The 26,625-nt window shown below is 47.8% G+C and overlaps 1 protein-coding gene across 2 annotated transcripts in view; it reads right to left on the bottom strand.

Annotated features, from left to right (window-relative positions):
* Positions 1 to 324: 324 nt before the first annotated feature.
* IMPA2 (inositol monophosphatase 2) overlaps positions 325 to 26,625 on the bottom strand; it is a 41,088-nt gene continuing 14,787 nt past the window's right edge. Inside the window, exons 3-9 of one of the 2 annotated variants that reach the window (XR_010021504.1) lie at positions 22,104 to 22,208; positions 21,054 to 21,099; positions 18,704 to 18,812; positions 7,724 to 7,832; positions 6,884 to 7,035; positions 6,117 to 6,250; positions 5,535 to 5,612 (exon numbers count right to left, since the gene is read on the bottom strand). Coding sequence is in view for 1 of the 2 variants with exons in the window: in XM_063077117.1 (XP_062933187.1) it covers positions 5,497 to 5,612; positions 6,884 to 7,035; positions 7,724 to 7,832; positions 18,704 to 18,812; positions 21,054 to 21,099; positions 22,104 to 22,208 (637 nt within the window). In the remaining variant the exon portion in view is untranslated. Of the gene's footprint in view, positions 5,613 to 6,116; positions 6,251 to 6,883; positions 7,036 to 7,723; positions 7,833 to 18,703; positions 18,813 to 21,053; positions 21,100 to 22,103; positions 22,209 to 26,625 lie in introns of both variants that reach the window. The other variant, XM_063077117.1, reaches the window with a different exon arrangement.

Below are 26,625 nucleotides of genomic sequence, written 5' to 3'. Positions count from 1 at the left end.
TAATCAGCAACTTGGTGAAACTTGAGCATGCATTTTAAACTCTCATTTAAAAAGTCCACACTATTTATTTTAGAGTCCTATTAAACAAAACTCGTGCAAAGCAGTAAAGTGACAGACCAATCTGTATCCCAAGATGAAAGAAAAGCCAGTCTCCTCAAAGCTGGCCGAGGCCGTGCTTCTGGAACTGTTCAGTAGCTCGGCCCCATGGGACAGAGGGCTCAGAGCGGTTCTGGTTTCTATTTCTTCAAAGACAAAACTGACAGAACGTGGGAAGACACAGTGCTCCCTCCAAAGCAAACCCATGGAACTACACAACAACTTCAGTTAATTAAAAACAAAATTTATTCACTATCACAGCAGGAAAATGCACAACTCTCTCTTCCTGACAGTGACTTTGGCAATGAATAGCATTTACCAGGTTCACAGGCTAAGGGGAAAGAATCTGGAAAGAGCTCGGGAGATCTTCAATACACAAATGTTACAGGTACCATCTGGGGCTTCGGTCACATGACTGATTACTGCAGAGCCACCACCTCAGCTCAGAACCAGAATGCTGCTCCTTGTGCAGTGCGCTACCCACACTTCTGTACATTTTCCTCCAAATTTTTAGGCATTAAAAGTTTATGCTCAATAATCCACATCAATGTTTTCAAAGCTGCAAGTGCATGCCTAAAAGATATTAATTTTGGTCAAAGTCATACAAATTTTATCATATTTTGGTGTTGCTTCTAAATTTTTTTCCTTCCAATACATGGAGATTTCAAAGAAGGCTCCCTTATAACTTCATTTCAGTGGTATCTTCACTATCTTAATAGGTTCACTAAAGGCAGTATATAAAATGGCTAATGATTATCCATGTGTACATGCAAATAAAGCCTACAGATTTCATAATCATGAGACTGATGTTTAGGAAAAAAATATTTTTAAATTGTTATCACTGTCAGAGTTCCAGACAACATTTTCCAGAACATCTAGACCGAGCACGGATGATAAACCGCCAGTGTGAACATCAGTGTCTGTCCTGGCCTTCTCAGCAGTGTTTCAGAGTGCACAGAAAACTGAGGGGGCAGGTGGGTTTTGCTTGCTTTTATTAACCATCGCCTTCACATAACACAGACTTAGAATGGCCACCATCGCTGCAGGGACAGCAGAACGGCTGTACTTTAAGTACAACCCGCCACATGTTATTAACATTTATTTTTGCCCCTGGCATTTTATAAAGCATGGAGCTCCTCACATAATTAAAGCCTACTGAGCTACAAGGCTTTCTCTAGGTTCCTTATTGAGCCGAGAAAGACCCCCTCTTGTACACATTTGGAGTTTCACGTCCAAGTTCCTAAGCATCAGCCTAACTGTGTCCAGCACCTGAGGGGAACAGCGTGTCACTGTGAAGATGGCAGGGAGACTCAACAGGGAGAGGTAACTTTCAAGGGCTCAAAAAACAATTTTTAAAAGTAAGCATAATCTTTCCTATGAAAAACTGAGCAAATTAAGTGATGAAACTGCACAGCTTAAGAGAATCACATCTACAAAGTGCCTTACTCGCTCACATGACTGCCTCTGGAATGCAGGTGACCATCCCCTTGCTCCATCAGTCTGTCGTCCCAGCCCTGTCCTGCTCGCTGTCCCTCTAGGAAGCTACACAGCTCCGTTCCCTCACCTGGAATAACCTTTTTCATTTATATCACTAATCTTCAAAATTTGTTAGAACCTCATTCAGAAAATCTTAGCTAACTGCTTACATATTTTGGTTGCCCCAGATTAATTTGGAACACTGCTTGTAATACATAACATATGTGTGTTACACATGCCATTTGTTGGAAGGATGAATAAGATATCAGTCCAGGTGATTTTCACACTCTTGAAGAAAAGTCCCAAACTCCCAAGTGCTCAGGTTATGTCTTCTCTGTGACTTCAGAAGCTCCTGAAGTAGTAGCACATGCTCCCATAGCAAAAGGCAGGAGCCCAAGAAGAATCTCCTCTGCCTCCTTGGAACGACTCTGGCACTAGAGGCGCCTCCCCCCCCCGGAAGTCATTCCTCATCAGGTGGGATCCGGCCCATTCAAAGCTGTCTCAGATGTAGGACAGCGTCTTAGCAAGTGCCCTTTTCTACATGACAGATAAGCAGGATGAAGGCCTGGGAAGGCATAGGTGCTAGTCCATTGGCATTATGCGAAAACAAAAAATTCTTTTGATGTTGTTCTAAAGCTGTTTTAGCATAAACAGAACTCAGGGAAAAAATCCTCTGCCACTCTCTGGCTGATCAAGTTGGCTGTATTCCTGAAGCGTCTGTTGAGCACCTGTCCAAGTGTCCTGAATGTATGCTGCACTGAGTCAGGATGCGCAGCTGGGCACTCAGCGATCCTGGTTCTCAAAGTCGCCCGGGAGCTACAAAACCAAGGCTCTGCATGCTGGTGAAGAGGGCACGCTGAGTGCCGGGCATCCACGTGCCCCTCTTTTGCCCCAGCCCATGAAGGAGGTCAGACAGCAAGAAGCTCGGGGTGGGACTGTGTTCGCTGACTCCCAAGCCAGCGTTCTTTCTACCGCAGCGGTCGGCCTGGCCTCCAGGAGGGGCGAGGGCAGCAGCCCAGAGCAGCTGCCCACGGGAGAAGAGGCTGCTCTCCCCTGCCAGTTCCACCCCGGGGTGCAGGCTAACCCACAACCACCCGCCCCCAGCTCCTCGCCCGTCCCCGCCCCCACCACAGCCTGGGCTTGATGCCCCTCTGCTTCCGTCCGTCCTCGTGAGGTCTCCCTTTCAGACTGTCCTTACGGAATCATGGATTATCTGCAATGCCACGGTTCTCATCTGCTCTGTGTGATAACGTGGCTCATCACTTGCTCTGGCCCCAACCCGGCCTAAGGTCCTTTCGATCTTGCTCTTTGCGACCTAATGTGATAGCACAGTGGTGGACACTGGGGGACCTTGCGGGCAAGGCTGCTACAGGGCATCTTTGAAGACTGCAGATTGACAAAAACCAGGAAGAACGCAGATTCCATTAAAGAGAGGTTGGACTGTCATGTACAAATCCAGATTTTAGAGCAGATTATTGAAGAGCTCCACTCTATGCTGTGCCGTCCAACAGAACTCTGGAGACGATGGAGATATCTGCACTTCTTCTGCGATGCCCAGCCCAACAGCCACCATCCTCAGGGGTACTGACTACCTGAAATATGGCCAGTGCCATTGAGGTAGGGGGTTTTAAGATTAATTTAATCTAATTTTAATTCACTTAAGTAGACACATGTGGCTAGCAGATGCTGTATAGATGGCACGGCCCTCAGTTTCAGTGGGACTTCTGTAAAGATCACATCATCTCCTGTGCGTGACACAGAGAAACGTGGGCGACTGGCAGTAAGCTGGGGTGCTCCACACCGGGCTAAAAGGCCACTCTGAGCGGGTAGCAGATCCCCAAGCACTGAGAGGTCTTGAGCGAGTGCGGAAGGGTTCAGTGACTCTCTGGATGCCTGTCAGTATTTTTCCCAATTTGAATAAGAGCTCTTGCCGGCAGGCCAAGCAAACGTGTAGATAAAAGCCCCAGAGACTGCCACCAGCCTGTAGAAGAGCACTGGGATGCCAAAAGATCCTGACAGGCTGCAGCTATGGGCACAGGGGATGGGCAGTGTGGACCAAACACGTCCTGCATGTGGCTTTAGAGTCCAGCCACTCAAGGCCACACAATAGAGTGTGTCCTCACAGCCATGCATACTAGGGGCTCTGGTTAGCTCCGGGTATAAACACAGGGTGACATGCATGACCAAAAAGCAAATGGGAACCTGGACTGGCTTTTGGGAGGAGTGCAGGGCTGTCTTACCCTCCACAGGGGCCATGAGATCAAGCCTGAGGTCAGGGAGGGGAGCAGAGCTGCCACACCTGGAGAACAGCAGAGGAAGACCCATGTATCAATCTCCAACACCACCATCATTTATGGACCTCACGGTTAAAATCGGAATGGAGCTGTAAGTTGTTAGGGACACTCCAGGTTCCACACAGGTGAGACATTCTCATGGTATGAAAGATGCTAGTGTGGGATAGCAGTCTCTGGAGGACTGACTTGCCTCAACTGGGGGTTCAAAGGGAGGCTGGATGCTAGTCAGAAGGGTGTAGAGGGGCTGGGGGCTCAGAAGGCACAAGGCCCTGAACCTCTGTGGTCCTGTGTGCAGTCTGACATGTCCCTGTAGTGACCAATAGCAGGAGGCCCACATGATCACTGGGCCTCGGGCTGATTAGTCCTATATGAGACCCAAGTCATCACACGTCCAGGCCCTTGAGCTGTGTGTCCGTTGGGGGCTCACAGCAGAAAAGGCAGTTCCCTCTTTTAGACAGCAAACTTATCAAAAGCTACCTGGGGGAGGTGGAATAAGGCACTTGGGTATTTATTCCCGAGAACAATCCTGTGTGGAAATGCTCTCTCAAGTCTCCTGTTCTCAGCGGCTCAGCCTGGGAGAGCTGCCTGCGGGGGTTCTGAGTGGCCAGGGCAGAGGCCGTGGGCCAGCTGGGGACTTGTGGAGCACTCTGAGGTCCACTGGGCGCAAGTGACACTGCCTCGCAATCAGTGCTGGGGAGCCAGAGACAGCAGACACCAGGGGGCTCCCAAATACTCTGTTTGCTGACGGCAAATTAGGAAGATGAGAGAAAAAGTTAAGCGCAGCTGGAATTTTCTGTCTTACGACTGACTTTCTCAGTTTTTAAACTTCAGAAAAGATACCTGGCTGGTCAGTTAATACCCTCATTAGAATTATTCTTACATATAATTCCACCTCAATATTACAATTTCTCTTTAAACTGGTCACAAAAACAGCAGCATTTCAGAGACCACTTTTGAACTATTAGTCGTCCTTCAGTCTGTCCACATCTTGGATTTTGAATGCTAACATGACAATTGCTGAGGGAGTTTGCAGAGTGCTTGTCACAGGAGCGGACAAGCTGCGCCCATCCACTTTGGGTTTAACCTGCTTCCGCGCAGCCTCGATCTGCAGCCCGGGGTTTTGAGGGTTGTTTGGGAGGCAGGAGACACACTTATGGAGGGACCAGACCAGCAGAGTACCGTTATCTTCATTTATTACATTCTGAAGTACCACAGGGCGGGCCTGAGAATGAGCCTGCTTTATCAGCAGATCTAAAGCCTTATTACCTGAGATTTGCATTTTGAAAAAAAAAAAAAAAAATCAAGACTGGATTATCAATATATACCTCATACGAAAGCTGGGTTTTGGCCCTGACAGAAGGACGTGTACTAACCTGAAAAAGCCTACGTGAGATTAAAGAGAGAAACCAGCTAGACACCAAATCCCAGTGAAAGAGGCGCAGATTAAAAGGCTAGCCACCCATTTGGGCATAACAACTCCTCTGGGGCAGGCAGAAAGGAGCATGAGACACCTGGCTGTGGCTCAGCATGCAGACCACGGGGCAGCTCCCTCTCCAGGGAGCGCCGCCACCTACAGCAACCAGGAAAGCCAGCATGGTCTTCAGCCGCGTTGCTCTGCATCTGCTCCCTCTCACTTCTCGTCGTCCCGCCCATAGTTAATAGTTTGTAAGGCCTGAGCTATGAGCATCGCCATCTCGCGGGTGCCAGCAGCAACCACTCTGCAAGACATGAGGTCAAGGGGTCCACCTGGACAGAGGGAGAGAGCGGACGCGCAGGTCACGGATAGCGCTGAGCAATCTTATAGAACAATTTATCTTGTGCACACAAGGACAGCAGTACATGGGCCCATGCCCAAGTCCTAAGGCCTACATTAAACAGGGGGGTCTAGAAGGGAATCTGGCCAAGAGAAGAGGGATGGAGCCCCTCACCCAGTTTGAATGCAGTCCTGGGCTGTCCTGAACCAACCCGTCCCTGGAGATGCCACTGTCCTAGAGACTGTGCTGGGAGAACATGAAGTCCAGCATCCAAGACTGAAACTCAGGGTGGGTTAGACCAGAATGGGGGAGCAGTCTTCCCCAAATGTCAACAGGACTGGGGGGTGAGAATCTGCCTTCCCTATTGGCTCCCGGTGCCACCGCTGCTCTGGGGACCACACTCTGAGCAGCTGGGGGTACATGATGAAGCCCTGCGTCTTTCTGTGGGTATATGACACAGGACTGACTGCGTGGCTGGAGGCCTACTTGCACATACCCGAGCCCCGAGGTGCTCACGTGGTAAAATCCAGAGTGTCTGACGCTTTTTAATGTGAAACTGGCCTGCCTAGTCTTGCTGCCTAAGGCTGATACCTCTTCATTTTTATATCTTCCTGGTAGCTCAATTAAGGCCTTTCAAAGAAGAAATAGGAAAAAAGTAGAGGTCAAATCACAAAAGATACACTGTGCATACCCAAGAGTTAAAAGTGAGCCACAGGCTTCTGCTAATAAGCTCGCGGTTCAAAGCTAGGTGAGAATGGGATCCAGCAGGGGCTGGCCTGGGCTGTAGCTGTTCTTATTGACTGCTGGATGAATGATCTGCCTGTGCTAAGTGGAGGTGGCAGGGAGCGCAGAGGCTCCCAGAAGGGCAGTCACCAAGACTCGCACAGCCTTGATGTAAGGCTGGTCTGTACTCTACGGCCCAGCAGGCCACTCAGGCTGCACACTGGTGCTGCTCCAGCTCCAAGCCACGGGGCCTTGGGGAAGCACCTAACCTCAAAACTAGGAAAGATGCCACCTGCTCCATCCTGATGGCCTCTCATGGGGTATGCAAATACTCGTGAGGGTGTAAACACGCAGCACTGCTGTTACCATGAGCCTGTGATCTGAAGGAAGGCAGGAAGGGAACCTGTATGGGGTAGGATCACTGCTAGCACAGCGTCCTCACCTGGTCTCAGCAGAGCTCGGGGATGTGGGGAAACTTAACATCGTGGGACCTAAAGAAGTGCCGGGGACAGGAGGGGGGACTCAGGCAGGAGAGCTCACCTGAAGTGTCCATCACAATGCCGCCTGCCTCTCTGATAATGACTGTGGCAGCTGCCAGGTCCCAGCAGTGCAGGCCAAACTGGTAGTAAGCGTCTGCTGCCCCTGAGGCCAGGTGGCAGAGCGCCAAGGTGGAGCTTCCAATCACACGGACCCTGGGGAAAGGGACAAGAGAATGGATGTGGGCAAGAGCAGATTGCACTTGGCACCAGAGCGCTCTATGCTGTGTGCATGCTGATGTCACACTGTCACCCTCAGAGTCGAGCCACTGGCTTCTGCCAACAAGTTCTGGTGTAAAGTCCAGGGTCAGGGTCGTACCAACCAATAGCCCTCTCTGCAACGACGCAGATGCCTTGCACTGCCTAGCACCAGCCACGCAGGGCTACTGAGCATTCAAAACACATGCTGCAACGAGACAAATGGATTCCTAATTCTACTGAACTTTACATTTAAGTCACCTCATGTGGCTGGTAGTTACAGCACAGACTAGAGGGAGGGCAAGTGACAAAGAGAATTCACTTGGGCTTTAACAGACATTTAGGAAGAATAAATTAGAGTAACAGTCTGTCTGAAGCCAAGGTCCAAGAAGGACTCTAGCTACACGTGGGATCTGCTGGTTGAATGGCCTGAGAATCAACTTGGATTCTTAAAATGCTGGTCAGAAGGGACAATGGTCCTGCCCATCTCCTGGTGCCGGCCTAGCCTGGAGTCATGGCCCCTCGTGGAGGCACGTGCCCCGCCGGCTCCCACCGTGCAGGGCTCCCCTGCAACTCCCTGGGCAGTTCCTACAGGACTGTGTGCGGTTCTCCCTCTGGCCACATGTCCCAGAACTGAAGACCCTACCCATGAGCCTTGGCGTGGAGCAGCCGCTCCATGTTGCTCAGGAACAGTTTCAGGGTGGCAGGGTCACGTCTGGGGCCAATTTCTGTTAGAACCAAGGCTTTTGAGAGATCTGCAATAGAAAGAACAGCCCACTGTCAGAAAAATCAAGTCTTGGCTGAAAGCAATACACAAATAACGCTGCACCTCCATTCCACACCATGCCTTTCAAGCTGCCTTCTGTTCCGATTTCCAAGGGAGCCTGCTGTCCAGTTCTGTCTTCTCAGGGATACTTTGTCTCATGCAGGTAGCACAAAGGCCTTGGAAGAATTTGGTGGCTTATGAAAATCACCGTCATTCAATCACAAATAAAAACAAAACGACTCCAAACTGAGAACAACAATGTTTGGGGGGGGAAATGCCTCAGCAAATAAATCTTTCCAAAAGGTTTTAGTAAAAACATTTCCCTAACTGCTATGATGACAAAGATGGAAATGGCATGCCTGTGGAGAAAGCAAGTGTTAAATAACAACGTCTTTGCAAAGGGAAGCTTTTGGAGCAGCCCCCTTGGGCACAGGGGCGGCTGGCGTGGGCACAGTGGCAGCTGGCCGGCCTGGCTCATGGGCATTGGGGACGTGCCTGGAACTCCATCCCTGTCCTGACTCACTGCTGGGGATCAGAAGTGGTTTGTCCTAACTTTGCCACACATCCAAACACAGCCCAACCTATGTCATGTCCCGTCAGGCCTCCTGTGCAGGCACGAGGCAACCATGGCAGGTGTGCCTGGAAACCTCAACAAAGCCGCCACCCGTGCAGGGACAAACGCCTCCTGTGCTGCTTCACTCAGTGACCCGATTCTGTATTGGCCTGAGAAACAATCCCCTCACCTAGGAAATCTCTCAGACAGACTCCATACACACCTGTCCCCTTTCTTACACTGGAGCTTCATTTTGGACTTTAAACACCTTCTGAAAATCTGCCAGCACACCAAAGCAGTGCCTCGGGGAGGTCTGAATTAGTCACTGCTCGACACACCCGTCACTAAGGCTGGGCTGACCTGCACCTCCCAAGTGTCGCTACAGACACTGCCCCAGGCCCTGGCAGCTGCACCACCCACGCGGCAGAGTGAGGCCTGCTGGGGCCCTTGCGGGCAGGGTCCACTGCAGTTCTCTGTTGTTCACTCTCCAACCCCGCCCTGGCTTGGCTACAAACCGAGGTGGTGTTTTTCCAAGGAGGAGGAGAAAAAGACATCAGGAAGGCCAGGCAAAATAGGCACTCAGTAAGCAGTTACTGAATAAGTGAACACTTCCCTTTAAACACCAGCATTTAAAAAACACTGATTAGAATCTTTATGTCTAGGTTGCTTTGTTAAATTATGAGTACATTAAATTTATGGGAGGAATTTTTTTGTTTTAATTGAAGTATCATTGATTATACATATTTGTGGTGTACAAAAGTTGACTATCAATAGTTGTGTACAATGTGTGATGGTCAAACCAAGATAGTCAGCTTATTCACCATTACAATGTGTGATCACTGTCCATTTACCAATATCTCATGAACCCCCCCCTTCCCCTCCCTCTCCCTACTTCCAGTAACCACCATTCTGTTCTCTCCTAAAAGTTCAACGTATTATTGTGATTGTTATTTCTTTCTCTCTCTCTATTGTTTGTTTATTAAGGCAGCTCACATTTATGTGTGAGGACATGTGGTATTTCTCTTTCTGCACCTGGATTGTTTAACTTAATTTTCTTCAGGCTCGTCCATGTTGCTGCAAGTGGCAGAATTTCATTCTTTTTTTTTTAGTGGCTAAGTAATATTCTATTGTGTATACATACCACATTTTCCTTATCCAGTCATCCATCAATGGACATTTAAGTTGGTTCCATAGCCTGGCTATTGTAAACAGAGCTGTGATAAACATGGGAGTGCAGGTGTCCCTTCGACATGATGATTTCCATTCCTCTGGGTATGTACCCAGCAGTGGGATTGCTGGATCATATGCAGTTCTATCTGTAGTTGTTCGAGGAACCTTCATACTGTTTTCCATAATGGCTGCACTAATTTACAGTCCCATCAACAGTGCAGATTGGTTACTATGGGAGGAATTTTCAAGTTAAGTAGAATTTTGTTGTCTAAGAATCTAATACTACACACAGCACTGCTTTTTGGGGAAATTAATTCTGAATTATAAATATTTTAGTTAAAAATGCTCTTTTGAAAGATAATATACTGTAATTTAGGGAGTGCCTGTTAAGTTAAAATTAAAAATAGAAATTGAACTCACCAAAGAAGAGAGACAGAGGCAAACAGCATATGAAAAGATGCTCCACAGCATATGCCATCAGGGAACTGAAACGTAACCACACCAAGATACCACTACACACCTCTCAGAACAGACAAAATCCAGAACACTGACAACACCCAACGCTGGTCGGGCTGTGAAGCAACGGGGACTCTCTCATTCGTTACTGGTGGGGATGAAAAATGGCACAGCCACTTCAGAAGACAGTGTGAAAGTTTCTCAAAAAACTACGCACATTCTCACTGTACCGTCCAGTAAATCACACTCCTTGGTATTTACCCAAAAGAGATGAAAATTTATGCCCATGCAAAAACCTACACACAGATGTTTATAGAAGCTTTATCCATAACTGCCAAAACTTGGAAGCAACCAAGGCGTCCTTCAGCAGGTGAGTGGATACACGAAACTGTGGTGCATCCAGACAAGGGAATATTGTTCAGCACTAAAAAGAAACGAGCTGTCAAGTCATGAAAAGACACAGAGGAACCTTAATGCACATCACTAAGTGAAGGAAGACAGTCTGAAAAGGCCATACACTGTATGATTCCAACTCTATGACATTCTGGAAAAGGCAAAGCTATAGAGACAGTAAAAAGATCAGTGGTTGTCAGGCTGGTGGGGAGGGATGAGCAAGAGGAGCACAGGGGATTTTTAGGGCAGGGAAACTCTTCTGCATGATACTACAGTGGTGGACACGTGTCGTCATACATTTGCCAAAGCCCACAGAATGTACAACGCTGATGGTGAATCACAAAGCTAGCTGTGCCCTCTGGGGGATATTGATGTGTCCGTGTAGGTTCAATTTGTAGCAAATGCACCATGCTGGTGGGGTGCTGGCAGTGCGGGCTGTGCATGGGGGTGGGGGGCATGCGGGAAGTCTGTCTGTACCTTCAGCTCAATGTTGATGTGAACCTAAAATTGCTCAAAAAACAAAGCCTATGTTAAAAAAAAAAAAAAAAAAAAGGGAAGGAGGGAAGAGAGGGAGGGAGCAAGAAAGACACTGAATGGCTTGCATGTTATTTGAGCCAGGAAGAAATATGAATTGTCCCAAAAGAGGCCCTGGAGGAAAAAGGAAGTTGAGGAACAGGAACATCTTGCCTAATCCTACCCTATTTGTAATTTACTTATCTACCTTCAAATCTTACAGACACCCACACATGCACCCAAACACAGTATTTTTTTAAAAGTTTTATAGGTTATTCAGCTACTTGCTCTTTCGATGTAACAATGTCCCGTATACAGCTTTTCCCGCCAGTGCCTTGCTCTACATGTCTGCACTCTGCTCCACTCTGAGCAACGGTGGCAGTGTATTTAACCATCCCTTACAGAAGAGCATGTTCAATTCTTCTTATAAGCAATGCTATAACAAATAGATTTTTCTATTTGTGCAGTCATGTTGGTATTTTTTCAAGACAGATTAACAGAAGTGGGATCTCTGAATCAAAAAGTGTGCATACTTTAGATTTTGATATAATTTTCCAAACTGCCCTCCAGAGAAGCTGTAGATTTTACACCTCCACCCCCAACCCCATTAGGGTATGATCCTGCACTATTTTCAAGTCCCTAACAGGCATCCCTTACACCAGGTTACACATTTTAAGAGTGATTTTCTCTGAGAGGTAAGATCAAGAGAATGATATCCTTACATATATAGGGCATTTCCTGGCTCCAGTGTCTTGATGCCCTGAGAATATATTGAGGAAGACACTGAAGATTTCCCCCAGAAACTGGGAAGCAGACAACTTCCACAGGGAGGTAAGCACCCGCTCTCAATCGGGCCCATGAGGTGTAGCCTCCAAGGCCAGGGCCTCGCCGTGTCTCCTCACCTGACTGCAGGGGAGTGCAGGAAAGTCCCCAACGTGCCAGCGTAGACAGGCAGAGCTCCCACATGTGCTGTGACGCAGGAAGAGCACAGATCCTCAAACTCAGCACCCCAGGGCCATTTCGCAGAGGGAAACCAGGTGTGCAGAGGCGGCAGCAGCTACCCACACTGACCAGGGCTCCCTCTCCCAGACAGGCCTGCGCCTGTGCCTCATGGGCACGTCCCGGCTCTTGTTTTACAGATGAAGCAAAATGGCCTGATTGAGGCACTGGAGCTCTTGACTGGTGGAACCCAGACTTAAGCTCAGGCTTGTCTGGTATTTTGTGAAAAAAGCATTTCTTTCCATCGTTTTTAAATTTGTGAAAAGACTGTTCTGAATCGAGCACCTTCCTATGATCTCTTGTAACCGACTTCTCTGGGCCTGTCCTTCCAGGCAGGACATCCACACTGAGAGGAAGCTTACAGGAGTGAAGTGCAGTCACTAGACAGGAATAACAGGGCAAAGGACAGAGAAAGTCCCAATGACAGTGAAGGAGAGGAACCAAAAAAAATCTAGACAAGGCCAATGTTTTTGAATACTTCACAAAAACAACAGAAGAGGGAGCTTTAGAGCCATGAAACTGAAAAACTATCTTGAACCAACCCACCCTCCCTGGCAGCCCCCAAAATTCAGAAATACGGATTTCAAGGAAAATAAGTAACTAAAAAGAATCATCCTAAGGAAAGAAAAGAGAACAAGGAGCAGAATAACATCACCACAGTCAATAAAAGATGACAGAAAGATTTGCCCACAAAACAGAGGTAGCTTTATGTAAAAGAAATAGAGATATATGAAAGAACAGCATACTTCAAAATCAGACATCACAGAGGTTTGGAAAAAATTAGAAAAGAAAATATTTCAGAAAAGACAAAGTAAAAGGAACACAAGATTATGCTTTACAAGAAATTGAGGATGAAAAGGAGAAAAAATTTTACAGTAAAAAAATTGATGGAAAAGGTAAAAAGGATCCAAGAGAAGGGGGCGGGGCAGACAGTGTAGGTGAGCAGAGACGGCCCCGCACACATATGAGCCCCAGAAGACAGAAAACAAAGCAACAGAATTTAGAAGCGAAGAAAACTATAATTTGGAAATGAAGAAAGTATAATTCAAGAAAACCTCTGAAATTAAAAAAAACAGCTTGAAATTACATATTGAAAGGGCACAACATGTACCTACGAAAACTGCCTCAGAAGAAACAAAACTGACATCTACTGCCATAAAATTACTGCTTTGGGCATCCAGGCAAAAAATTAAAGTCCCTTACAAGGGAAAGAAAATCAAATTGTCTTCAGACTTTTCAAGAACATGCTTATGGCATCACACAATGGAGATCAAAAGACAAGAAAATGTGAGCCACGGCTTCCTTACCAAGAAAGTGGACTTTCAAGTATAAAGGCCACCAGTAAACTGTAATGAACATGTAAGAACTCAGGGAATATGTTCTCAGGAGCCCTTCCTGAGAAGCCAACCAGAGCAGAAACTCTCAAAGTGTGGTCACTGAGACTCCTTCAGGAGTCCGTGGAGTTAAAGCAGTTTCCATAATAATACTGAGCATAAGTTGCTTCTTCACTGTGTAACGTTTGCACTGACAACACAGCAGCAAGGCGGTGACCACAGATGCCTTCACCAAAGCAGGGTGGCCGCATCCTCGCAGTAGGTGCTGCTACACACCCAGGGCGGAGAAATGTTAGATGTACTTAAGAATGAAGAGGCTGTAGAAATTATTAATTGCATTAAATCTTAAACCCTTAGTAGACACCTTTTGAATATTCTCTGTGATAAGATGGGAAGTACACAAAGAGAATTTAGATAGAAACTACAGTTATTCAGACTTGGGTACTTGCAAGACATTTTCTTGAAAAAGAAAGAAGTGAGCCCATCACTTTAATTGCCAAGGTTGCCAATGACAAAATTAATTCAAGCTTTCGAGGGAAAATGAGAATTTGGGAAAATGTGTATCTACCACTAAGAGCTTGACACCTTTCTGACACTTAATGACTTCTCCCGAGAAGAGTGGTGATGTTAATGAATATGACTTAGTATTGCATAATCGAGTGTGTCAACACTTGGAAGAGCTGAACATCTCAGTGAACCTGTTTTTCAAATGACCAATGCATGATGTCACAGAATCATCCACAGCCAAAAGATCCATCCAAAGTACAAGACAGCCTGATGTATTCCAAGGCAACTGAGTACCAAAAAATTCATTCTATGTCATTAGATTCCACATCGCGACTCACCTTTAAGAAACGCCTACTTGCGGGGCTGGCTGGTTAGCTCAGTTGTTGAGAGTGCAGTGTTATAACACCAAGGTGAAGGGTCTGGAGCCCCTTACTGGCCAGCCCCCAAAAGAGACAAAAAAGGAAACCTCTACTTTTTGAGTTTTGGGTTAGCATTAAAGAATATCCTCAATTACCTGAAAAGACAATTCAAACACTCCTTCCTTTTCCAACCACATATCTGTGTGAAGCCACATTTTCTTCACATATCAAAACAATCAGATTGAATACAGAAGCAGATACGAGGATCCAGTTGTCTTTAACCAAAGAAACTTGGAGAAAATCTAAAACAATGCCAATGCCACTCTCCTGACTAAAATTTTTTTCTTTTGGAAAATATGGTTATTTTCCATAAAAATATATTATTCATGTTAAAATATAATTAGATTTTCATTAAAAAAAATTAATATTTTAAAGATTTTAGTTTAAATTTCTAATACATAAATATCAACAGATACAGCTCTTCGGGGGGTCTTCAATAATTTTTCCAGGAGTATGAATGGGTTAGTCCCAAGATCAAATAGTGCAAGAAATGCTGTACTAGAGAATGCACTTCACACAACCACAATGACTGGAGAAACATCTACATGAAGTATGGGTGGTGGGTATTAAATTTATGCTTACCTGTGGAACCGAGGCTAAATGAGGACTTCGGGGTGAGAGTGTGGCATGCCATGGCTGGTGCTCTGCCAGCAGGCACACAGCACAGCCACCCAAAAGTGGAAATACAACGGGGAGAAGACGTGAACAGTGGAATGAGCCTGCCAATCACCTCTCGGTTACTTGAACAAAAGGATACCATTTTAAAACATGTACTCAAGTATAAGATGAGGGGGAAGAAGAGGTCACATACAACCTTGACCCAAAGAGGAGGAGACTAGGCATATAAGAATTTTAATATAAAGGGAATTATTAAAACAAAAATATAACTTTCTAAGTGCCAAAAATTATACCAAAACAAAGAATAAAAGCAGAGTAGCTACTTATTTTAAAAACACACATAAAATAAACAATGAACGACTAAATTTAAAAAAATGATTATCTATAGGGGGAGGGAGAGAAAAGGGTAAAGAGCAGGAGGACAGAAGCTGAGCTTCTTTGAATAGACTTTGTCTGACAGATTTGACTTTGGAATACTGTACTTTTTAAAATAAATAGCCAATAAAATCAAATTTTAAAAAAGGAACCTCTCTTAATTAAAAATAAAGTGAAACAAATGTATCTAAGTGATTATCATCATTTGGTGGCATAACTAAAGGGAACTTCCAGGGCTGACTTCAACACATCCCACTGGGAGATACACTAAGGACAAAAACACGAAACAAAACAAAGTAAACCAACCCAACTGTCTCAGTAACCATCTGTTCATTTGCTGATTTGCTGACACTGCTAACCTGTTGATTTGTTGCTGATTGCTAGTGTTGTTATTCTGAAACCTGACGTCTGCGCACTGTGGGATTACACCATGCGACTAACCGAGTAACCATGTATCCCTACTAACTTCATGGAGAGCCAGGGTTTTCAGCAGGGGAAAGGAGACACTGCAGGGCCAAGCAGAGAAGCTAAGCTGGCCCTGGCCAGCTGGCTTACTTGGGAGAGTGCGGTGCTAACACCAAGGTCAAGGGCTTGGTTCCCCTCACCAGCCAGCTCCCCCCACCCCCAAAAAAGCAGAGAAGCTGTAGTCATGAATTTGAATCAAAAACATCAGCATAAACTCATGATACTTTATACTTAAAACAACTTACCTCCTAGATCTGTCCACTGACAGGGCCTAGCAACAAAGACTGACCCGGGAGCTCTGTATCCTACAACACAGACGTTTTCCACAAAACGAGACAACTGGAAATGTGAACATGGACAGCGTATTTAATGATTACCAGGGTGATTAATTTTTGGTGGGGAGTAATACTGGTATTGTGCTTATGATTTTTAAAGAACAGTCTGTATATCTTAGAGACACATACTGAAACACTGGCTAGAAAGTGAGGTGATGTCTGGGATCTGCACCAGGGTGTTGCTGGGGGTAGTGGGAGGTAGTGGGGTCTGGATCAAGCAGGACTGGCCAGGAGTTGGCAGTGCTGGCTCTGCACAATGCTTTACAGGGGCCCACTGTATTTCTTCTGTCTACTTTGTCTGAAATTGTGCATGGTGGAATTTGAGGAAAAGCTACAAATGAAAATCTGGCCTCCATCTAACCCTTTACATCTATCTGGTATAGTCACTGTTTGGTTGGTTTTTAATTTGTGAGTTGAAGACATTCCAGAAAGGCATAATAGGCATAAGAAAGGGGAGGGCAGAGAAAGCAGAGAAAGACTCGTGGTGGTTGTTTTAATAACTATTTTCTCCAGAAATGCATCCTAACTTTAATGATGGGTCGCAACTTGATTGATCCCATGCAAAGACCCAAGTTTCTCCTGTAGCAATGGTTCTTACTTTCGGGTACTGTGTACCAGGTACTGTGCTGGGTGCTTTCTACAGGTAACTTTGTTTCATCCTCACGATCACCATCATCTTCACCCCATTTTAATCATGAGGACTGAGGTTCAGAGAGGTCAACTAACTGCCTTGAGTTGCAGCCATAGGAGGTGGCAGAATCAGGACCTGGAGGCAAGCCTGTGTGGCACCTGAAGCTTGTGCTGCTGAAAAGGACACTATTCCCTCCTATAGAAACCCAGTCCCAATAAAAAGGAAAATTCCCAGGGTTGAAAACAACTGGACTTAAAAGTCAAGAGTTTTTAGAGCTGAACCCGTGGCTCACTCAGGAGAGTGCAGCGCTGGGAGCGCCGAGGCCGCAGGTTCAGATCCTATATAGGGATGGCCAGTGCGCTCACTTGCTGAGCGTGGTGCGGGGCGACACCAAGCCAAGGGTTCCGATCCCCTTACCGGTCACAAAAAAAAAAGTTTTTAGTCATCGATGAGCTTTGAAACACGAGCACTTCTGAGAGACGGGGACTGCAGCAGTGTGCAGGGAGGCCATGCTGGACAGCACACACCGTGCAGACGGCACCTCCTGTGCTTGCCCAGTTTCCAAGTGCTGGCTGGCGGCCACACACAGGCAGCCCAGGGGCTCAGAGGAGCTCCCCGAAGGCAAGAAGCAGCGCCATGAGAGGAAGCCCCGCTGGCGGCCAACCAGGACACTGGCATTGTGCGAACACAGTGGGTGGTGCAGCCGCACAAAATGTGGAGCAGAGGTCACCGGCGCGTTTAATGACATGTCTCTTCACCACTGGCTTACACAATTAGGCTGCAGTGGGTACCCTTGGGATGCACAGCTGTCATTAGTGCTACTCTTCATACAGCCAAACCAAATACTTCAGGAGAGGAGAAGCGGGGTGTGTGTGTGTGTGTGTGTGGCTGTTCCCTGTGGGTGCAGACGCATCCTGCCGCCCCCACGGCCCGGGTCCTCCCTCTCCCAGCTGCTGCTCTCCACAGTCCCACCACCACCTGGCCAGCCGCATGCACACTTGTCCCTGTTGCTGCTGCCAAGACCCCCATACACAGGTGACAGCGGGGAGGGAGGTGGTGGAACACAGAGACAACAAAGAAAGGGCGCTAGGAGAGGACTCGGAAACAGAGACCAGAAACAGGTGCAGAGGGGAGCTCAGAAGGGGGGCTGAGACCTTCAGGCTCATGCTGCTGGTCAGCAGGTGGAAGGAACCAGGCTGGGGTGGGGGCACTTCATCACGTCCACCTTCAGAGATGGGCGAGTTAGAAATGAGGAAGCCTTTCTACTTTTTCAAACCCAGACATGTGGATATTCAGGAGCTTTTAAAGTCGTCTCATCCAGCTCCTTCCAGCCTGGAGCTCTTCTCTTTCTGTCTGGCATTTTTTTGTCCCCTACCGTACCTGTCCCACAATGCAATAAAATACCACTAGTTTAATGAATGTGGGAGAAAGGCCAGAAAGAGACAGAAGGACCTGAACTGTCATACCGTTAGCCACAGGCAGTTCCATGCAGTTCCTGGCAGGCTAAGTGCAGCCACGGCCCCCTCTAAGAGCTGCCAGATGTCCTTGAGCTCCTGCTTTAAGGAAAGCAAGGGCAAGCCGGAACTACAATGGCAGGTCTGAGGTGTGTGGAAACAACACTATTACCACAGCTCATCCCGTAGCTGTTTGTCTTCTCACAGAACTGAAACCAACTGCTGATAGTTCACACCCAGGGAGCCACAGACTGCACCTGGGCAACACTACCTGGAGCCACGAGGACCACGGAGGTGCCTGGATGCTCTGAGGGCCAGGGCAAGCTCCTGACCATGCCTGGCCTTGGACTACTCACCCAGTCCCACGATAGATCTAATCGCAACTGACAACTGGATTGCTTTTAGTGGTGAAGATAAAGGACGTGAGCATGAAAGAAAGGAGACTTAAAGCTCCTGGCCACATCAACAACAACATTAAGATCCAGAATTGTCTCACTCACTGGGGATACAATGTTTGTATAAAGAGAGGGAAGCATCAGCAGGAGACTTCCACCCAGTCCTGTGACACAGTGACTTTCAGCATCCCACACACACTTCTCCACTTGACATGAACCCAGTCCAGCCACATGGAGCCCCACCTGTCTCCCCGGAGACCCGGAGCTGCTGGCCATTACAGAAGGCACCCCGGCCCCTCCGGCCCGTGTACAGCCGCTCCTCTGTGCAGTGGTAAATCACTCCAAATTCAAGCTGCAGGGTGCAGAGGCAAGAAGAAAACAAACGCAAGTCACTTGTTTGACACCGAAAATAACACAGTAATTCAAAGACAAAGGCTGCTGTAGGTATTAAGACTGATGTAGTGACGGTTGACAGGAATTACCTTCCAAAGGAAATGAAAAATCAGTGCCTAGATTAAAAACCAGACCTGGACATGAAAGCAAGCTTTCTTTTACTAAATAACTATATTTAAAAATATAAGACTAATAAAACTATATTATAAACTAACATGGGGGGAAAAGGCTACTTGTGACTAATCAAACCTCCTTAGAAACCCTCAAGATTGCTGATGTGTGAAGAATTAAGAATGCATCTGTACAGCCAGCAGAATCAGAGAGCCAGGGACAGCCCCAGGAAGAGAGAAGCCATTCACCCAAGAGGGACTCATGGCGGGGCAGGCAGCACAAGGCAGCAGCCCTGCTGTGTGCATCAGGTGAGAGGCACCACGGCAAGGGACAGGCCGTATGGAGGAGGACGTGCCAGTTCAATTTGCTGTGCTCCTCTACCTGCGTGTCACCACTCAGGGCTAACGAGCAGTGAGCTTGGTTTGGGGGTCAGCCAAGTGTTCACCTCTCTGGAAAATGAAAAGAGACCCAGGCCATGTGCTTCAGAAATGTCTTGGCCGGCCCTGGAATGGACACCCCATCCTACAGAAAAGGGGTTTATTTGGGGGCATGTGAGTTGGCCAACAGGTACGGGAGCCTGCAGCTTTTTAGCAAGACTTATTATCCTCCCCCTACCAGTACCCAGGCTTTCAAGGGATTCCCAAATGCAGGTCAATTTGAGAACGGTGTTGGTTTCTGAGAGCCTGTGCTGGGAAAACGTCCTGGCCCTGCATCCCGGGGGCAGGGGGAAAGGGGAAGCACGCCCCTTGATGAGCTGGCACCTCCCGTGTCCAGCCACTGTGCACACGGGATGCACACGGGACAGACACGGGCTGAGGACATGCACCTCATAGCTGCTGGTGAGGTGTGCATCGGGGGTCATGAGCGATACCCCAAGGTGCTGCTCGGCCTCCCACTCTAACTGCCTCGGTGACAACATTTAACAGAGAAACAAGCGAATGATTAACTCCCTACCCAAATTCCAATTTTAAAATCTTACTTATCTTCCATGTCAGCACTTTGAGATGACTCTAAACATCTCTCAGCTCTGTGCTAGGGAATCTGTACTGACACTGAAGGTTTGGATGAACAGAGGCTGTTCTAAAGGAGGGTGCTTCTGAGAGACACAGGCCATCCAGCTCTGTTTAAATAAAACTGTAGGGCCGCTGGGAGCACAGCGGCACTGGGAGCTCCGAGACCGCAGGTTCGAATCCTATATAGGGATGGCCGGTGCGCTCACTGGCTGAGTGTGGTGCGGGCGACACCAAGCCAAGTGTTCCGATCCTCTTACCGGTCACCAAAAAAAAAAAATAATAAATAAATAAAAAATAAATAAATAAAACTGTAGTGACTACAGAGAAATCAAGGCTCTTTTAAATGTATTGCTTGGGGCCGGCCTGTGGCTCACTCGGGAGAGTGTGGTGCTGAGAACACCAAGGCCCCGGGTTCGGATCCCATATACGGATGGCCGGTTCGCTCACTGGCTGAGCGTGGTGCTCACAACACCAAGTCAAGGGTTAAGATCCCCTTACCGGTCATCTTTAAAAAAAAAAAATAAATAAATAAATAAATAAATGTATTGCTTGAACTAATTAATAAAATTTAAACTTCCACCCCAGGCCTTTCCTGCAGGTCCCATGATATTGCTTAGTTCACAAGGCCTATGGGAACTCTGAAAGAGCGATGTTCTCATACTAACAGCTGGAAAAAGATAAATAGAATATTGAAATTAAAATGTTCTCCAAAAATAGGTGCTCCTTCTTGTTTGTGACTGGGTCACACACTCTAGGGGTCAGATGGAGACCAGCTGGGACTTTTTGTTCAGGACCTCCCCTTCCACGGCAGCAACATGAAGAGACCATGGTGGAAACAAGGGCCAGCCTACTGCAGGGGATGAGGACGAGCCACGAGCCCCAAACCTGCACACCCCAAAAGTGGTTTGTGCTTGTTTACTTTCCCAGATTTGAAAACCACAGACTTGGATTTACTAGGCATGATGCAGGCCCTGCAAAGAGCAGAACAGGAGCAAAAAAGAGGCTGAAGCCAGAAGGAAGGACAACTAAAGGAAGCTCAGATGAGGCCCCCGGAGCCCCTGAGCTGCAATACATACCTCCTGGTGAACAGCAAACCCGATGCTGACTGCCACGGTTGGGAACCTGCAAAGGAAAACAGAATGGTGACACTTGGATGCAAGTGCTCAGAGCTGCTGTGTGCTGGGCACACGGGGCTTTTCTACATTCTGGGCGTGTTGGTCTCTTACAAACTACTTCCTAAAATTTCACTAACTGCTTCCAAGACAGACTTAGCTGAGCATGTTGTTAAGACAGCTAACCTCGAAGGAAAACAGCATTCTGAAAGGCACAGGAGGCGGATATAGTTCAACATGACCATGTGACACCCAGTTAGTTATGATTGTAATAATAAGTTTTCTGATTCTCAGACACCTAAGGGGCCACAGAGACCTCCCAAAAGGCCAGACCCCATTCTAGGGGGTGGGGGTGGTGTGCAGAAGGGCCCTGGGCCACAGCCCTTCTAGTAATAGTGACATCCCCCTTGTCAGCAGCTCTGGTGGGCCTGTGGAATGGGAATCTCTCCATGGCCACCGGGCATAGTTAAGCTGGAGACCATTCTCTGGGGAAGCCACGTCATGTTCAGTGCCCTGGGTCCTTGGCCACCTGTGTGTGGCCCTGGACAATCACACATGGCTCCCACACGCATCCCACTGTCAGAGAGCTCCTGTGGTCACGTCCTGTCGCATCCCCAGTGCTGCAGCTCAGTTCTCTTCCCCTCCTCCCAAGGGACCCTCTGACCTCCTGTCTCCAAGGGCAGCTCTCAAATCTCACTTGCTATGTGCCTCTCTTCACACCCTACCTGCTTCTCTAGGGTGAATCCTTAAAGGGGTCCCTCTTAAATTCAACCCAACATTTTAAACAATGGTTTTTAAACAAATGAAGATTTCCTTCAACACTCTCAGTCTCTCACAAATGGAAAACCTTATTTTAAAAACAGCAAGATTCAATCATCTTTTTAAAGAGACTATTGACATACTATATAGGTTTCTTTACATACTCCTGTCATTAAAAATGTTGCTTTTGAAAAGACGACTCAGAGGCGGGGACACGTTAAAGCCTGCCGTGGAAGTGCTCCTGCTTCTGCTCACCTGTGCACAAAGTTGCAGGTGCCGTCGATGGGGTCAATGATCCAGGTTGGGCTGTGGGTGAGCACACACTTGGCCCCAGAGGCTGCAGCCTCTTCTGCGATGAACCTGCAGAGGAGAGGCTGAGCCTGAGAAAACGTGTCAAGTGCAAAGCCCACGCTGCAAATTACGTCCAGTCCCATTTCAGAAAAGGAGGCGCAGCAAAGAGACTGCATTATGGTTTCTCCAGGTCAGAGGCAGCCTGTAAAAGACCATCTGCTTTCCCTCTGTCTGCCAGTCTACCTGTGCAGCAGGACACCTTGGTGTGGATGTTTTGGAAGCACACCAGGGAACTCAAGGGGGCCAGACAGAGAGAAGTGCAAGTGAGGAACACTAGGAAGCAGATCCTATTATACAGCAAAGCTTCAGAAGCTAAAGTCTGTTTTGTCTTCAGTTGAGAGGAGAGGAGGTGGATGAGAGATAGCAGAGAAGAGCGTGAGGACCGCAGGCTGGCAGGCTGGGACTCGGCTGTGGCTCTCCTACTGGCAGTGGTCCACCCTGAGGCGACAAGGGTTGAGTGCACCTGCAGCCTGGACCCCTGAACTGCACACACAGGTTTCCTCACAGATCCCCTCCTGAAAGCAGGTGGGGAGCTGTGAGGCTCTTAGGAAACTCCTCCCCGCTTCCACCCTCCAGTGCAGATCCTCGCTCCTCCAAGTGGCCCCCAACATGCTCCCCTCCTTCAGGGACATGCTCTGCAGTGGGCCCTGTGCCAGCCCCTCCTCTGTCAGCCAGCCCCCAACCATCCTCACTAGCCCACCACCCCTCAAGCAGGGACCCGAACAGGACAACCAGCGTCTGCGGTGAGCTTGCAGGAGGGCCTCCTGGTTCGCTCTACTCGTGAGGGCCTCAGCAAATGGCACCACAGCGCCACACAAAGCCTCCTGAGCTCATGCTCCTCCTCCTTCCCCTCCACCCCATACACATGCACCTGCAGCCAGGTGTGCTCCTGGCCGCCCCTGCCAGCCGGAACCTCCCAGAGTCATCCTCGGAAGGAAAGAAAGGATGAGGCGCCACACCCCAGGACAGCACCCGCCGCCCCATGTCCACCTTGGGCGGGGCCTAGAGGCTGTGAGACCTTTGTTGTGCTTGGGGACGCACAGCCTTGCCGAGAGGTTTCCCACTAGGCTTTTGTGCCACATCCTCATCTGCACCCCAGGACAAGGACACCTGAGAGAACACATTTTTATTAAGAAGATAAAATGAGTGAAAAAGATGCCTCCGTCCCGTGCTGGCTTTGGTGCGTCCTGGGCCAAAGTCCTCAGCTGGCTGCGTGGCGCCAGACAGGCCGCCCCTCTACCCGAGGGCTCCCAAAGGAACTGCGCCACCCGAGACATGGCATCAGTGAACTTGAGGACGAGATGGACAATATGTTGTAAATGAAAAGACTGAAACAAAAACCTCTACAACTGCTCTGCCCGTTACAGTAGCCACTTGCCACAAAAGGCTATTTAAATTTAGATAAAATGAAGGATTCTACTCCTTACTCTTACTAGCCACATTTCCAGTGCTCAGCAGTCACACAGGGCTGGTGGCTACCCTAGTGGACAGTGCAGACAGTCTGTGGGGACAATAGCAAGCACCCTGCATGCATTCAGATGTCACCTCTCCATACACAGTGCTGTCACGCACACTGTAGCCATCCTGGTCTCCAAACACTCTAGGGCCATCATTTCCATTTCACAGGTTATAAATTCATGCATATACAGAGTAATCTAGCCCTCTCTCCCATAGATAAATGATCTAAAATACATGCACGATACCATGAGTATACCCATACATCATCTTCAGGCTGGTGTGTCCTCCCTTCCCCCCACCTGTGGCTCCCTGGAGGAACCCACGAATGAACAGGCAAGGTGCTAGGCCATGAAGACCAGGACAACTGAGGCTGGGAGCACTGGCAACACCAGGAGTGGGGCCTGGAGACCTCAGGCGGCAGCCTGCCCCCAGAAGCTTCTCCTTTGGGAACTGCCTCTCTGATATCAGCCCCTCCCTGGGCCCCAATGTCACACTATCCAAGCATGCAACCAGAATCCTTGCTCAGGGACTGGTGCTCCCCAAACAAGTCTAGATGGAACAAATGGCAGGAGAAAGACTTGGTGGCAGGGCCGACGTGGACAAGAGCAGCAGCGCAGGTGATGTGCATGAAGAATTACTCCACTTAGGTGGCGGCCCCCAGTGTTATTAGCTATGCCACTTTCTTAGCTAGAGACTTAAATTTAAGCAACTTCATCTGTTTTCAATGTCTGCTTCTGTAGCTATATGATTTCCCTTTCATGAAATGGCTTACAATTATGTTTTTAAAGAAAACAGTCTACACCCTAAAAACACACATATACAAGGAGGAAGTGCCAAAACTTAAATTGGGCGCAAGGTTGATTAAACAGTGAAAATATAGGACTAACGTCAAGAAGGGAACAGAAACAACTCATGCGCAAAGGTAAGCTCCCAGGAAACTCAGGAGGAATGTGCGATTATTCTCCTTTTGAAACCTGAGGAGTTGGAGAGGAAACAGTTGGGGCGCCCCAGAAGGAGAAGGGAGCGCAGGTCTCCAGGCAGTAACAGCCAACATGTGTGTAGCTTTAAACATACCCTGCAGCCCAAAGGCCAGCCTCTCAGCACGCTGATGGGCTCCTTAGGACACTCAGGGCCATGAGGTCTGTTCACCAAATGTGTAGGACACTGTCTAGAGGTTCACCAAGCAGCCTGTTCTACAGCAGCAACGGTACGCTCCTGTCGGCAAGGCATATGTTCTGCATAATGTTTTTGATGGGAATAACTCAAGATGCTCATGCTGAGCCCTAAACTTTTTCAGCAGTTGACTTTCCATGCCCTAGAGCTCTCTCCTCTTCTTTGCCCACCTCGTCTGAAACTGGGATGAGACCTCGCCTTTCCCTGCGTGCCTCATGCCCGCAACAGCAGCAGGGGCAAGGCCTCTGAAGGCTGACCGAGGCGTGGGCGATGTCCAGTCTTTGAGGCACCGAAAGTCCTTCCCTGGTATGTGGGGAGAGACACAGAATTTTAATTTACTTAAACCTGACTTTCTTCATTTAGGAAATACCTACAGAACAGGAGAGAACATTCTACAACTCTGCACAGTGGGAGTGGGGAGTCTGCTCTGCAGACACTACCCTGGGCAGACGTAGGTGTGAAATAATAGAGCCCTTCATAAAAGCCTTTGGATCATCCACATAAAATCCATAACATAAATAGAAAAAAACCAATGTATGTGATTAATTCAGAGAGCTCAAAAAACATGTCATAAGTCTTTCTAGTAGACAAGAGGAAAACAGCAACTGTGTTAAGGTTAAAAGTTTGGTAACAAGTTGGAATGATACATTCTGCTGTATGATTTAACAACTTTTTTTCCCTCTAATAGTTATAACAAACCCTCCCTGTAATTTTGACAGCCACGTGCCTTTTTTCTTCTGGCCACTTAGTCTGTTTACTCTGTGACAAGGTCAGAATCATCCCCTCAGTCAACAAAGGAGCTGATTAATGTTACTTGGCCCCCAGCAGCCGTCCCCACGGGCTCCTGCCTGGAAATGACATGAGTGCCTGGTGCAAACCACAGCAGGAAAATGACTGGCAGCAAATGTCCCGCTGGTGGTGGCCAGGAACAGTTTTTCCACATCAAGGTTGATGGTTTGTTTGACTCATGCATTCGACAGATACTGCTCTGTGCTGGGCACGCTGCAGGGTGCTGGGTTACCATGTCCCCCAAGGGGTCCCAGACCAGGGCAGAGAAGGCAGCTGGACACACAGAGTGGCTCCAGCTTTGCTCTTCCTGAGCCAACCCAGGCAATCTCTGACAAGACTGCTCAGCAGAAGGGGACAATGACCAGTTTACATCAATAACAGTGCGGTGATTCTACTGAACAAATGAACTCAAAACCATCCTCCAAAAACAAGGTTAGCTAGCCCCCAAGAAAACCAGGCCTGGACTGGGACTGAGCTACTGTGGTTAATGTCAACAGTGTGCTTCAAAGACCCAACCTGGAAACTCCTGACCTCACTTTCCTGGCTTCTGTCTGTCATTACCACAGCACAATTAAGAGCGAGTGCTGGGACCTAAGGGATGACCGTGCTCGGGTCCCTCATCCATAGGTGAGGAGTTTGGGGCTCTGAAAAGTGGAGTGATTCGCCACAGCTGCGAGGGCTGAGGGCAGAAGCAAGTTTTAACCTTATCATTCTATGATTTAGTCGACGTCTGTATTCCAAGTCAGGGACCCAAGATGGGATTTCACAGATGAGCAAAATAAAATAATAAAAGCAGTGAGTCCAGATCAGGTTGTTTTGTATTTTATTATGAAGAAAACAGTTGCAATCTATCTTTAACACTGTTTCATGAAAGATAAAAACAAGGAAGGAAAAAGCTCAGAATAAAAGTCCTTCCTAAGAAAGGATGATAAACAACTTTATGCTAACATATTAAGGGATGTATTTAAATATTTTGAAGGCAGAAAAATTACATCATACTATCTTA

The sequence above is a fragment of the Cynocephalus volans genome, chromosome 13, assembly GCF_027409185.1.
Source record: "Cynocephalus volans isolate mCynVol1 chromosome 13, mCynVol1.pri, whole genome shotgun sequence".
In the NCBI taxonomy this organism is placed as follows: Eukaryota; Metazoa; Chordata; class Mammalia; order Dermoptera; family Cynocephalidae; genus Cynocephalus; species Cynocephalus volans.
This window is presented reverse-complemented; position numbering and strand designations above follow the sequence as displayed.